Below are 13,437 nucleotides of genomic sequence, written 5' to 3' on the forward strand. Positions count from 1 at the left end.
GGAAAACATGAGACCTTTGAAAGAAGCCAGGCTGAGATCAGTGACGAACCTGTTTCAGCATCTGCGAGCATAAGTTCTAGTGATGAATTTGTTACATTAATGTCCTCGTCACCTGGGAAGGAAACCAGTACACCACCCTCTGATTATGATGCTGCAATCAAATATCCTTCATTTATTGAACTTCAAGCTCCTAGAAACTTGTTAAGAAAGAAACATATTACTGATGAGCTGGACCGCCTAAAATTGACTGATAACCAAGCAACTATGCTACTTAGTGCTTTCATGCAGGCATGCGGAGGGAATATTGATACCTTTGTGCTATCCATATCAAGTATAAAAGAGACATATAAAGGCTAATCGCCGTAAGGTTCCACATGATATATTTGAATCATTCCAACAAGATCTACCCAATCATGCTGCTATACACTGGGATGGAAAGTTGACAGAAGACAGATTTGGAACAAACTATGAAGCATTGACTGTGACATTGTCTTCTTATCCTCAGCATACAGATGGAAAATTACTTGGAATTCTCAACATCTTTTCAATGATAATACCAATTGTCGCAAGCCACGAAAATGTTATAACGTGCTGATTATTTTTTGCCATAATCTGCTTCATAAAGTTTGATTATTCAAAATGTTCTCACAATAAATTCATTGAGTTTCAGAAACATACATCGCCTTCACTTGACTCTCTTGTTGTTACAAGAGCAAGCCTTGTATCATGAAGTTGTTGGATTTACGCAATGTTGCTCAGTAGGTACCCTTGTCATATTCCACACTATGGCAACCTCTTAGACTGTTTGAACAGGACAGTCCTGCGTTTTGGTCGTCTTCGGGAAATAAGTGAACGGGAATATTGAGTAGTGGACTTGTATCTTGTTCTTTGCAGGACAGGTACAACCCTTCTCCGCTTTGTTTCAGACATTCTTCAACTAAATTCCGGTCCTCCATCAAATTGGAAAACTCAGTATTTTACAAATGAGCTGAAATTGTCCGGAGGCACTGGCATTGCACATTATATTCCTACTTAATAGATCTTTCACCAAGGTTAACAAAATAAAAGCAACCTGGAGATGCATGCAATTGTCTCATTCATATAGCCTGACTAGCTGTAGCAGTGGGCCTATAGAGATAACAACACATATACCAGAAGGTCGCACTGGCATATGTAGTTCAATACGATTGCCAAAAAGATATATTACAATGATATTTATCACCTATAGATTGTCGTTTTCAACTGCAAACTCCACTAAAGGTACAATCATCACCTCAGAGCACTGCTGCTTTACAATAAGAGCTAGAGCTAGGTAAAAAGTCTGGGGAATCCCCAATAATTAGGAGAATTGGTCCCTGATCTTTGGGGGCTTTGAGGAAAAGGAAGATGACTATGAAGATGACCAAAATTGCTCATAAAATTGTTTTTGTGTACTAAACCATCATTTGGATCACGATGGCCGAAGTTTCCGGACAATTTTTCAAATCTGAACAACCCTAGTATCCACCCTATTGGTATTTCGTCTATTAGTACCAGCACTTGAAAGTGCAACCAGAAACTGCTAAAAGTGAGGAAAATTAGTATCTTATAATGCGAACCATTTGATATCACCAAACAGAGTTATGAAAGTGGGTTTAACAAGACTTTAACTGGAAACTGAGCAGTCAACACAATGCCTTGGACTCGAGTCATAATATCACGACAGGGACTCGAACCTCTGTTCGAAGACTTGGACTCGGACTAGACTCGGTAGTGAATTGAAAATGACTCGACTTGACTCGAGTCAAAACTATAAAAGTGAGATTGACTTGTGACTCGGAGCCTTGTGACTTGGTAACAGCCCTGGGTTCTAGCTCGTAGTGGAATAAGGCGGATAGATAATTTGAATACGTGAAGAAACCCTTATCGCATTACTCGACTCGAATCATTGCAAATGATATTTGATTAGTATTCCAGCACAAGGATCATTGTGCCCAACCCTATATAAGACGCAAAGACATCTCACAGTGTCGACGGCGGATCCGGCTTGCAGAACGTCTGCCTGCGATTGGTCGCCGTGAGCTGTACGCCGTCACCGGGTGTTGACGTCAGCTGATCTTCCTCGACGATCAAGCTCATGCCAGCAACGCCGTTACTAAAACACGGACGACAGTACCGTAAAAATTTGTCCCCGCACAATTTGTTGTTTTCTTACGTGTTTGCACGCGGGGAATCGCCGGCTACGATTGGACTCAGCCCCTGTTTTGAAGCGCTCGGCGTCTTTTCCACGACGATCCCGTGAAGTAGTTCCTGATCATAGAAGTTTGGTTGAAGGGTTGAAACGGTCAAGCAGTACTCAATTGGATGTAGAGCTAACGCCGTAAATTTCTACTCGATTACGAGTGAAATTGTTATGTTAAAAGGAATGCAGTACTGTTTATTGTCACACAACCTCATTAGAATAGCGACCCCGTTTCCGAATTAAGTGGAGAATTGTCCAAATTACAATTTTACTAGCAAACGTGATGAAAACATATTCCAAAACTACTTTACACTGAACAAAAATGGGAAGCAAAGAAATTATATAGTTTTGCTTAAAAAACTGAAAAATAGAAGTGACAGCATTCAAAAAACAACTCCAGTAAGTAGTGCAAACCCTACTAGAGTGCCCCGAAAAACTGGAAACAGTCTGTTACGGACCTGAGGCGTTGCGGTTCTGCGTCTGGCCTTGACTTTCAGTTCTTTTTGTTCGGGCTGCGCGAAACCGTTAGTGGAGGGGGGCCGTTCCGGTGACGAGTCCGAGTCGCTGTTATCGCCGAATCCCGAGTCTGGGATAGTAAAATCCGAGAGGCGGTATCAGAAAAACAATCCTGTTACAGTCGGCACCCGTACTCGAAGAGGTGACCAAAGTTGAACTTGTTCGTATTCAAGTACAAATAGAAATAGCAATGTCCAAATAAAACAATTAAGTATGCTAGGTCTAGTCTTGCCTGTCTAAAACTGTCAATTAAAAGTAGTTCAAAATCATAACCACTCAAGTAAGTTGCACGAGTAGACAAACCTACTCGAGTACTCTCCAATTTTGAAGCATGCCGTTACTGACCGGAGATGGTCAAAGTAATCATCGTCATTACTCAAGCACAAGTAACGTCTCATAAATTTCTACTCAAGTACAAGCCGGATTTCTGAGTAAGCAAAAAAGGGAGTCTTCCAGGCCTAATTTGCTCAAAACATTGATCGATATATTTTCCTGTGTTTAGCAGCTAGATTGCAAAATAGTAACCATTGCTACTCGAGATATAGCAGAAATAGCAATTTCTGATTAAGTATACGGTAAGTATTCTAGACTAAATTTGGCGTAAAAAGGAGAAGTGGAAGTAGCCTAAAAACATACCCGCTTGAGTAGTCTTAAAAAACACTGTGCAAAAATTTCTATACCAGAGTAATACAAACCATAAGTCTCGCCGTGCAGCGCCACGAAAACTATTCCGGCGCGCAAAACACAGAAAAGCGGCAAATTAAACGGCAAGCGACTAACAAACTCAAACCGGCAGCGTACTTCTGATCAAGTCGGAAAATTCCGGGGCGAGGTTCGACTGCTCCTCGACGATGTATCGCATCAGCTCCTGAGCTTGCTTCGAGGTCTCGAGTTCGCCTTCCAGCTTCGCTTGCAACTCGGCAATCTAACAGGCGAAAATAAAACAATTCAGTGAAGACTAATATTTATGTTGCTTCGAAGGGTCAAGTCAAGAGGCCAGTCATGGGTGCAGGCACCTCAGAGTAAAACACTGACCTTGTTCTGGGAGACGAGTGCCATAGCTGACTTATTCACCACCATTGCTAAAATGTGATCGACGATATATCGATACTCGGACGAAGTACACGTGTCCAGCAAGCTCGACATGTACGAATCCGATTCCAGGCTTTCGGTAACCTGCATTTATAAGGCAGAGTAGAACCGTGGATAAAATGGAAAACGGGTCCGACGCGGAATCGCGCATACCTGCAATATCTCGCTCTGAATCTCCTCGATTTGATAATTGGTGAATTCCACCGCTTCCTCCAAGTTCTGCAGTTCTACTTTCAAGTCTTCAGGGATTTCCTGAAGTAGCATGACAAAATAATCAATGGTTGCGCCAAAAATAAAGCTCTACACTTGATGGAGATAACGTGACTCAACAACATGTTCCTTACAAGTAACGGACAACGTGATAGCATTGGGCACATGTAAAGAGTCAAGCTATTGATGGATTCATGAAAGGAAAGCTAGAAAATGCCGTTGGTCGTTAATTTTGAAAATTGCCTTGAAATCCAGAAACATACCTCGATGGAATCTACATTTTCAGGGAGCTTGGGGGCAACGGTTGACAATCAACGGACATAAAAGCAAAGGAAACGATAATATCTACAACTTTAGCCTGCGCGACTCGCGTAGGGCCCACCCGCTGCCACAGAAATTGAAGGGATGGCCAGCACTTTGGCAGTAACATGGTTCGCAGCACTCGAATCGCGTTTTTTTCATCAAACAACAAAGTTGAGCTTACAGGGTTGAAAAATGATTTGTATCATAAATGAGGGAAATAGATCTTTGCCCTCGAAAAAATCAATCCGATCAAACACGCTTGGAATAGCCGAAGGCCTAGCACTGCTAAGGCCTAGCCATCGACAAGAAAACTTACGCTTCCGTTGCTCCTCAGCTTGGACTTGCGCCTCTCGGCTTTGTGCACGTCCTTCCGAACAGATTCTCTCTGCTTCACGAGTCGGTCCATCTGCTTCTCCATGTGAGCAATCATCTCCCGTTGCATAACAACGTTGCTGATCTGAAATGGGATGACGCTGGGTAACCCACCCGGTTGACTTGACAGAAAACACAGGTGTTACCTTCGTCTCAATTTTCTGCCATTTTGACTTGGCCTGTTTCGACGAGTATTCGCTCGAGCGGCTGCGATCGTGCTTCTTGTCCTGGTGGGGCGAAAGAGATAAATATGTTGTCGTACAAAATTTTTTATAAGAAAATATGGAATAGGCAAAGGCCATAAACACTTGTTGGATAACTCTGTTTGTGCGTGAAATTATCGAGATCAAAATACACCAACCTAGTTTGTGCAAACAGAAGTTCGCTTACCATCTAAAAATAGTGCGTTGGGCTAAAGCGATCTCATCGTCCCGATTATTCAAAATTGCACGCCGGTGACACCATATTTGGTGGCACGATTGTCGACATACAATTTTCCTTCCAATTCTCTACAAGTTGCTGACGATCACCACTGACGAGTGTCAGCCGAGAATATTCGAGTTGATTTCAACATGATTATACTTTTCAATTGTATAATGAAGTCTGTACCACGGAGGAGTTCTTCAGAATATGTAAGCGAAGCAAAAAAGAAGTAAATAAGTCACCTTTGTCGGACGAACAGGCTTGACGACTGCTTGATTGGCAGTATTCGCTGAAAAAAACGAATACACTTATCACAACAATTCAACTTGACGCTTCGCACCAGAAATGACTTTCGGGTATTGATTTAGATTAGAAAAAAAAATGAATACAGAACAATCGAATTTATTTCCAATAAGCCACAATTTTCACGAGACTTACGAAAAAACATCCTCTTATTACCGGCTATGGACTTGGATTTAGACATGACACAGAGCGGATTCTCGATTTGAATTAACAATAGTAAATCCGCTCATTTCTGCAGTACCCGTCGCTCAAATTCACCTTTATTGACGAGCTTCCGTCGTCCCGTGCCGAACTTGACAGCCATCTGTTTCTTAAGCATATCGATCTCTTCTCTCTTTCTTTGCACGAGGCGGTCCTTGGCCTGATTCTTCGATTCCAAAGTCCGTATTTGGCTCTGCAAACAAAAGATAGGGAAGAATGTCTCGACGTCTCTCGCCAGCGGAAAGAATAATATCTTGACTATGATCAAGGGTTGTATGTAACCGTTTGCGATAACGAAAACAAGACGAGAATTTCATCAATCAAGTCTTCCTAGAAAAATGGGATATTTATTTGCGTTTTTGGCAGGGCCACCGTAGTCAACAATTATGAAATGGTTCAGTCACATCCAAAATCTCGTTCGACACCAGAGTAGAGCTGAATCAGCATCCAAAATTTCGGTTATCACTACGATGTGCTTCACAATGCACTCACCTGTTTTTTTCTCCCTTCCTTACGCAGTTGCGAGATTTCCTTCACTCGCTGCGTGTCCTGCTGTTTACCTTTCTTCTGTTGCTCTCGCATTTCTTTCATCAGACGAACCTGCGCGGTACAAGTTCACAAATGTGCAGTGCACAAAAAAGCGATAAATACAAGGACAACCTTTATCGACTTCATCTGGTCCAATTCGCCACGCAATTTCTTCAACTGCTGCTGATATTTTGTTTGTTCCTTCAGCGTCTTGTCATGAGTTTTCTTGGCGTTCTGAGAATATACGAAGAAGATATTTGATGTTCCACGTTCCAGTAATATGACCAGCTGCCGCTTGACAATCATGCATGGAAATATGGCCAGATTAAGTCAGCAGATAAATGGTAAACGCTGTCAGATTTTCGTTGTCGGTAAATGAGTGACAGATTTAAACCAAAAACAAAAACGGCATAAACCAGTAGTTCTCAACCGCCCGTCTCCAAAATACATTAACTTTTATATCTCAATTGCAAACCGCAGGAACTTATCCATTCATTATAACAATGAAAGATTCAGAATTTGAAACATGTCTAGCTGCATCACGGTTTTTTTCACGGTCTACCTTGGAGTTAGCATACGTCATAATGCTGCCAGTGCCGTATCAAACTGTTTAAAGTAGCCCACAGATAGTTCAAGAAGACCAATGATATGTGAAAGCTAAAAAGATTCCTTGATGAAATTACGACATTACAATTTACCAACATTTGGCTGTAAAGAAACCCATTAATTCAAGCGTTACTGGTCTTTAACTGTATTTCGTCTTGCAGAAACTGCAATAGAGTTATGCATGACATATGTAATATCAAAAAGGATCAAATTTTTCATTGAACCCTAGTTTCCAATATTGATTTTGATCTGCCTACATTTGCCGTGTTTACATTTCGGGTTAATTTTCATTTTTGAAAATTCAAGGTACGTAAAATTTGTTTCAAAATTTACCATTCTCCGAGCTCTAAAGGTTGAAAAACAGTGTTATAAACGATGTACATTTTGGAACAATCACCCTAATGAATTCTTAAATTGCAACAATAGCTCAAGCGCTGATTAGCCATAAAAGGAGCGCAGTTAAGGAAATGATTCTCGATCAGAAAGAAGTAAAGAAATCACCTTTAATTTTCCCAATTCCTTCTTCATAACGTCAAGTTTTTTCTCGTACTGAACTTTGATCTTCTTCTCCTCTTCCTTTTGATTGCGGTTTTCTGAAAATCAATTTCAGTTAATCGACGGCCGGCGACGTGGCACCGATAACGCACGGAAATTCGCAAGCATTTTATCTCTCTCCTCCTCTGTCGAGCGGATCTTGGTCTCCATTTGCAGCAGTTTACTTTCGTACTGATGACGTAGCGAGTCCATTCTCTTCTTTTGTGCTTCCAATTCATCAATCAAATTCTGTTTCAGGTCAATTTCGAAAGTCAACGCGGCCAGGTCCTTTTGCACGGTATCTGTAAGGAAGTCCCACGTGGTAAACGCAGGGAGCACATGGCCAACAATCTTAAAATTGTTTCTAAGCAGACGGCACGACATCAATATTTTCATTAATTGATGTTTTATACAAATTTATAAAAATGGAATCATGGAAATATATAAAAAGGTAAGATACAGACTCCACTACCAGAGTAATTCGGATTTGATGATCCAGCATGATAAAGAATGAATGCAGTTTGCAAGCAATCGCAAGGATATCACATTGAAAATGGCAACAGCGCAGCGCAGAAGTGCACAACATTCCTTGCCAGGGAATGTATTTCTGCATTTTCCACCAAATATTCACCGTAAAGCAAGAATCTCTAGCTAGTAACCCACTACAAAACACAACATCTAGTTTAAATCACAGTGAAAAAAACTAAAACAATCCAGTACGCATGCACATTTCTGCGAGCCGTCTGCCGTAGCACCATAACATATAACATACCATCAGAAACGCAAGTAATCAGATTAAGAAATCAAAACAAGGTAGAGAATTTTTGTAAAATCGCCCATATCGCAAAGGATCATTTATTCAGGCGTGCCAAATGAACTGTTTTTCCTACCATCTTTTGTTTCGTCTTCCATTTCATCCTTAACTGAAAGAAACATCACGAAAAAATTTTAACCGACCGAGTCAGGAAAGTTTCAGTATCAGTTTCAGAGACATTATAATATTTTTTGAAGGCTTGGACCGATAAAATTTCATCAAGAAAACAGCTTTTCGACTTAATTAATGATGAAATAATATTAATTTAATCTGAATCCGAAACCTGAATTCATCCTAGCAGAGTTTCAATTCAATAAACTTTTCTTCGAATAGAACCCACGTTGCTACATCTCATTTGGTCATGAGAGGATTTTGAGAATATCACCTAAAGTCGTTCAGGATAGATCAATTCCGGCTAACAATGCAAATATCTACCTACCTCTCAGGCTTATTTCATTATAAAACAACATGGAGACAATAGTACCCACAGAAATCTACCCTTCTGCAGAAAAACTAGAGTTGGGATGACTCAAGACATGGACTTGACAAGGTGTCAAATTTGGTGAAGTCTAGTCAACAATCATAATTATACACTATATATATTAGGGTTGTTCAATATTTGTAAAAATATTAAAAATGCTGCGTTGTAATGTCTCATTCTATAGATTATTGATAAAAAGCATCAAGGAGGCAGCAAGAAGCTCACAGGATACGGTAGTTGTTAAGATTTCACGCAAAGCATTTGAAAGTAGCCATAGAGTGAGCGCACCACTGACCATAGAATGGCGTGAAGACTAGCAAGCACGAAATTACGGCACTTGATTGGCTAATCGGCTATGCTTCACTGATTACGACGGTGGCGGCTTGCCGATTAGGGCAGCATTTTTGAAATTTTGGACGACCCTAATATAATATCGCCTTCAAATGCCATAAACTGAAACTATTACATTGACTCGAAATCGGAAAATTTGAGTTGACTGGACCTGAGAGTCACTTTTAAAATTTGGGTGATGTGACTCAAAGGAAAAATTATTCAGTGACTTATAACTCAAAGGTAAAGGTATTAGCTCGTCGGTCAAAACACCACGGCGCCCATAATACGAAGAAAGCACAGACTCACTTTTTCTCTCATCCTCATCTTCGTCGTCATCATTGTCCGAGTCAGAGAGATTGAGCTCCTCGTCCTCCTCCTCTTCAAACTCCTCCTTCTCCTCACCCTGTCCTTCCGTCGAATTGCCTCCGTCATCGTCCTCACTTTCCACCTCATCCTCGCCCTTATCATCTTTCGTTCTGTACGAGATAACAAGTCCTATTTAGATAGAGTTGGTCTAAGTAGAAGAAACATTGCAAAATCTACCCAATTAAGAGTAGAAATAGTGATTTCAAAGACATTTAAAAATTACTCAAAATTGCAGTAGAAAATTAGGAAGTTTTCAAAAGTACCTTTAGTCATGGGATAGCATACTTTTAGAAGTTGATCAGAACTGGTTACCATAGAATTTGTAGTGCCGTGTGATGTTCGTGATTGTGAGTAACGCAAAATGATGATGCCACTACAAATAGGTGCAATTGACAAACTGTATTCAGGTACCACGACACAGGTGCTGTTTCGGCCAAATGTTATTACAATTTCGCTCGTAAATGTGATACAAACTTACGTCAAAACTACTTCCACAATGTGAAAAGTAAGTAAATTTGCCATTAAAAACTGTTTAGCAGTATTTGAAGCAGCCTAAAACATAAACACTTGAGCAAGTACTACAGGTGGTTGAGTACTTTAAAAAAATAGCAGTTCTTCGTTACTGACCCCCTCTGCGTTTCCAGTCAAGCTAAATATTCAGAGACAACCTCGCGTGATCTCGAGACATCATGGGCGCTGGCCCTTTTCTCTTACTTTTAATAAGTCCGCACCCCAAATAGCAACAGTTGACATGAGCCGAGTAGATGGAGGGGCCAAGCCCGCAATAAAAATCAATCAACAAGTAAAAAAATGAACAAAAATCAAGTAAAAAAATTGAAAATTCCATCACAAACGTGAAGAAAATAAAGAGAATGAATGGAAAAATTGCAAGAGAAGCGAATAAATTGAAAAAATTTAATAAACCAATGAAAAAACGGAGCAAACTCAGTAAATTAGCGTTCCAAATTGCAATACTTGAACCGAAAGCCGTACAACAGAAACCAATCCACAAAAGCAAAGTGCACGTACAAAGCCTTCAACTCCAATGCTGTCTTGCGCAACTTGAGTTCCTCGACATCCTTCCTAGCCATGTCGATGATCGGAATTTCCAGCGACGTGCTGGGCGATTCCAGTAGTCGCGACCCCGCCATGGGCATCGGGGTCGGGGTCACCCTGCTGGCAAACGGGCTCATCGGGGCGCACGTCTGCGACCTGCGTCGGAGATTGGCGCACATCGCCTCGCTTTCGAGCAGCTTGGACCTGAGACGGAAGTGACGTATGTTTGATAATGACACGCGAGCAGGCTACAGCAGTGGGCAGGATATAGGAAAGGAGCATTCAGTCATATTATCTTGAAGAGAAAATACAAAGTCGGGTTCAGGTACTTTATAAACTGCAAGAAGCATCTTCGCAACTAATGCAAAATGACTCATGACACTACAAATAGGTATAATTTTCATAAATATATTAAGCCACGTTGATAAGGGACTATTTCGTACAGGATCAATGGTCTGTTCATGCATGACAGTGCGATAACAGATCCTTAAAATACTTTTTACTTCACACAATACAAAGCTTAAAAGGCACGTTCTTTTGCCTAAAAAAAGATTGAAGTGGAGTCCAGTGGGCGCCCAGTCCGTTTCTTGATAAGGAGCGGAAACCCTACCCAGTGACCTGAATGTCAGATTGAAGAAATTCAACCAAGCATGGGTAAACAGCGGGAGTAACTGGTAGCCCTTCGCATTATCAAAAAGGTTGGAGACCCCTTTTATAGGCACTTTGTTACTGACAAGTGACAACCTCCGTGAAACTCGCTTCATACCAGCAAAGAACCCGAGCAAACCGTTACCTCAACGACTCGTTCTCTTTGATGTAGTTCTCAATGATCGTCTCCAGGCCTCCTTCTTCCCCGTCGGCCGCGTTCCTCAAGTTGCCGAGAGCCTGCAGAGCCTTCAGCCTGCTCAGCTCGCCGGTCTGCGTGTCGTTTTTCTCTTGCATGGCTTTCACGCGCATGCGCAGATGCTCGTTTTCTTCCTTCAGCATGGTGTTCTCCTGGTACATGTCGTTGAGCCCTTCCTCGCCGGCAACACGCTTTCCCTACAGAATTAATTCGTTTCATTTCACGACACATGCCAAGGATCGGGCGTCTTCGATTGAAAAAATTCAAAAAGGATACACAACGAGTTTCATAGTTTTCATCCACTGATAGTTGCACATACTAAAAACAAGAGGTGGCCAGTGACGATATCTTTCCACTTTTTCGTAGTACTCAAGTAGGTTTAGCCAACTTGCACTACTGGCAATTCGCTATGTTTTCCGACTACTTCCACTTCGGCTACAAGTTTCAGTTTTCCACACAAAATTTAGGCGAGAATACTAACTTTTACTTGATTGGAAATTGCTATTTCTACACAGGAAAAATAAACGATCAAAGAAAAAAAACAAAAAGAAATCAATTCTTTATCTATATAAATCTTTATTAGTACCATTTGAGGGCGGCATTCAAACCATTCACTTTCACTCAACCAATTATAGAAAGGTTTATAGACGATAAATAATAAAGTGAAATACAGTTACCGTGATGTAGCTCTTTCGCTTGGTTATTATGACAATATCATTCGGAAAAGTGATGTCAACTCAACCCAAAACTACTTACCACTTAAAACCCGTTACCGACAACCTTTGATGCCAGGAGACAGTACAATGTACACATCGGATATTTCTCTCCAAATACAACTACGTCACCAGCGAACGAATCCCATTACCGCCATTTTACTTACAGTTTTGTACTCGGTCAGTTCCAACTGCAAGGTCATGATCTGCTGCCGCAAAGCCTGCACTTGCTGGCTAGCCTTATCCTGATTGAGCATGACTTTGTTCTGTATATTCCTGGCGCGGTTGGCGTACGTCAGGGTGCTCACGGTCTCCATGAAGTCGCTGTCGCTCGGGCTGACGCAAGCTATCATTAGCGTTTGGCTGTCAACAAGTAGAGGATCAAATGGAGAAGAACACAGCTTCAAAGCTAATAGGCATCAGCGGACATTAGCAATAAATATCTATTGTATTTTTGTTTTGTGTGAAAATCATTGTTTTATTGGTTTTGTTCTTTGATACTTTTGCTGTAATGTATTTGTTTTTGTCACTAGGCAAAAACTTGGGGTTTGCCATTTTAAAGATTAAGAAACATTGCGGCAGGCTATGGATGGTTCAAATACACTAACCTGTTGCCACCTAGCGAATCTTGCAAAAGCCTTGTCAATTTCGAATCGCGGTACGGCACAAAGTTTCCGGACTTTTCCGGGTCTCCGAGTGCAGATATCACATTTCCTAAAGCGAGCTGATAAAAGCACAACTTCTGCATAAATACGGCAACACTGTCAAAAAGCTTCGGTCCGCATTACCAAGCCGCAGTTGATGGCGATACCTTCCTTGGCACGTTCTCCCGTAGCGCCGGTTCTTTTCAAGCGTTCCGAACCGGCGAGATCGGTGAAATGAAACTTGGCGGTTAGCGTCTCATATTCTAGAGGAGCGTTGCTGCGAAAAATATAACAAGTAAGATGATGTGTTATTGTCGTGAAATAAGTAAGCTATAAACCTGTCGTCTGGAGGCTTGTCCTCGCCGTTTTCACTCGTTGGAGAATCCTGCAATGCAAAATAACGAGTCAGAATTTGAGTAGTCACCGGCTGATAATCACCAATGATTCGCGAAATATCGGTCTTCAATGACATATTGAAGAGCTGGTCGGTATTATGAGGCAAGTTGATTCGAAAAAAAAGAACACCCCAGAGTGAGGTGGTAACCGAAATTGAAATAAAGTATGAGAATCTACGTTTATCCATATAATGCTTTCCTCTTCATATAAGACTCTCTTACGGAGAGTTTTGTTGATGTCATGCCCCAAAATGCTGAATAAACCTAAGTAATATCAGTGCTGATCTGATATACCAAGTATTGGCTCTTGAAGAGCAGCTGTTGTTTTACTAGTATCGGCCCAAAATCTGTCATGGGAGGGAGTTAACTTTATGTCTAGGTGAGAGGTTCAACACTGAATGTGACTTCTTGATTTGCTAATTGGAAATAACTTGGCGGCTATAAATATGACAACAGTTGTTCACAGCACTTCATTTTAAAAG

General features: G+C 41.2%; 2 protein-coding genes across 3 annotated transcripts in view; both read right to left on the reverse strand.

The window, feature by feature from the left end:
- LOC145441178 (uncharacterized) overlaps positions 1-13,437 on the reverse strand; it is a 149,709-nt gene that overhangs the window by 134,670 nt on the left and 1,602 nt on the right. The gene's annotated exons all lie outside the window — the stretch shown is intronic.
- Positions 1-13,437, reverse strand: part of LOC145441177 (kinesin-like protein KIF21A) — a 30,215-nt gene that overhangs the window by 9,895 nt on the left and 6,883 nt on the right. Inside the window, exons 7-28 of the mRNA XM_080318984.1 lie at positions 12,899-12,945; positions 12,705-12,837; positions 12,525-12,640; positions 12,084-12,279; positions 11,153-11,400; positions 10,324-10,563; positions 9,244-9,410; positions 8,200-8,232; positions 7,423-7,611; positions 7,277-7,368; positions 6,302-6,403; positions 6,134-6,241; positions 5,699-5,834; positions 5,380-5,426; positions 4,861-4,941; positions 4,659-4,799; positions 3,983-4,081; positions 3,773-3,913; positions 3,539-3,662; positions 2,680-2,807; positions 2,195-2,289; positions 2,006-2,134 (exon numbers count right to left, since the gene is read on the reverse strand). Coding sequence (XP_080175110.1) covers positions 2,006-2,134; positions 2,195-2,289; positions 2,680-2,807; positions 3,539-3,662; positions 3,773-3,913; positions 3,983-4,081; positions 4,659-4,799; positions 4,861-4,941; positions 5,380-5,426; positions 5,699-5,834; positions 6,134-6,241; positions 6,302-6,403; positions 7,277-7,368; positions 7,423-7,611; positions 8,200-8,232; positions 9,244-9,410; positions 10,324-10,563; positions 11,153-11,400; positions 12,084-12,279; positions 12,525-12,640; positions 12,705-12,837; positions 12,899-12,945 — 2,792 coding nt within the window. The remainder of the gene's footprint in view (positions 1-2,005; positions 2,135-2,194; positions 2,290-2,679; positions 2,808-3,538; positions 3,663-3,772; positions 3,914-3,982; positions 4,082-4,658; positions 4,800-4,860; positions 4,942-5,379; positions 5,427-5,698; positions 5,835-6,133; positions 6,242-6,301; positions 6,404-7,276; positions 7,369-7,422; positions 7,612-8,199; positions 8,233-9,243; positions 9,411-10,323; positions 10,564-11,152; positions 11,401-12,083; positions 12,280-12,524; positions 12,641-12,704; positions 12,838-12,898; positions 12,946-13,437) is intronic.

This window comes from Botryllus schlosseri, chromosome 6 (genome assembly GCF_051294905.1).
Source record: "Botryllus schlosseri isolate E-star chromosome 6, Bs_hap1, whole genome shotgun sequence".
Lineage (NCBI taxonomy): Eukaryota > Metazoa > Chordata > Ascidiacea > Stolidobranchia > Styelidae > Botryllus > Botryllus schlosseri.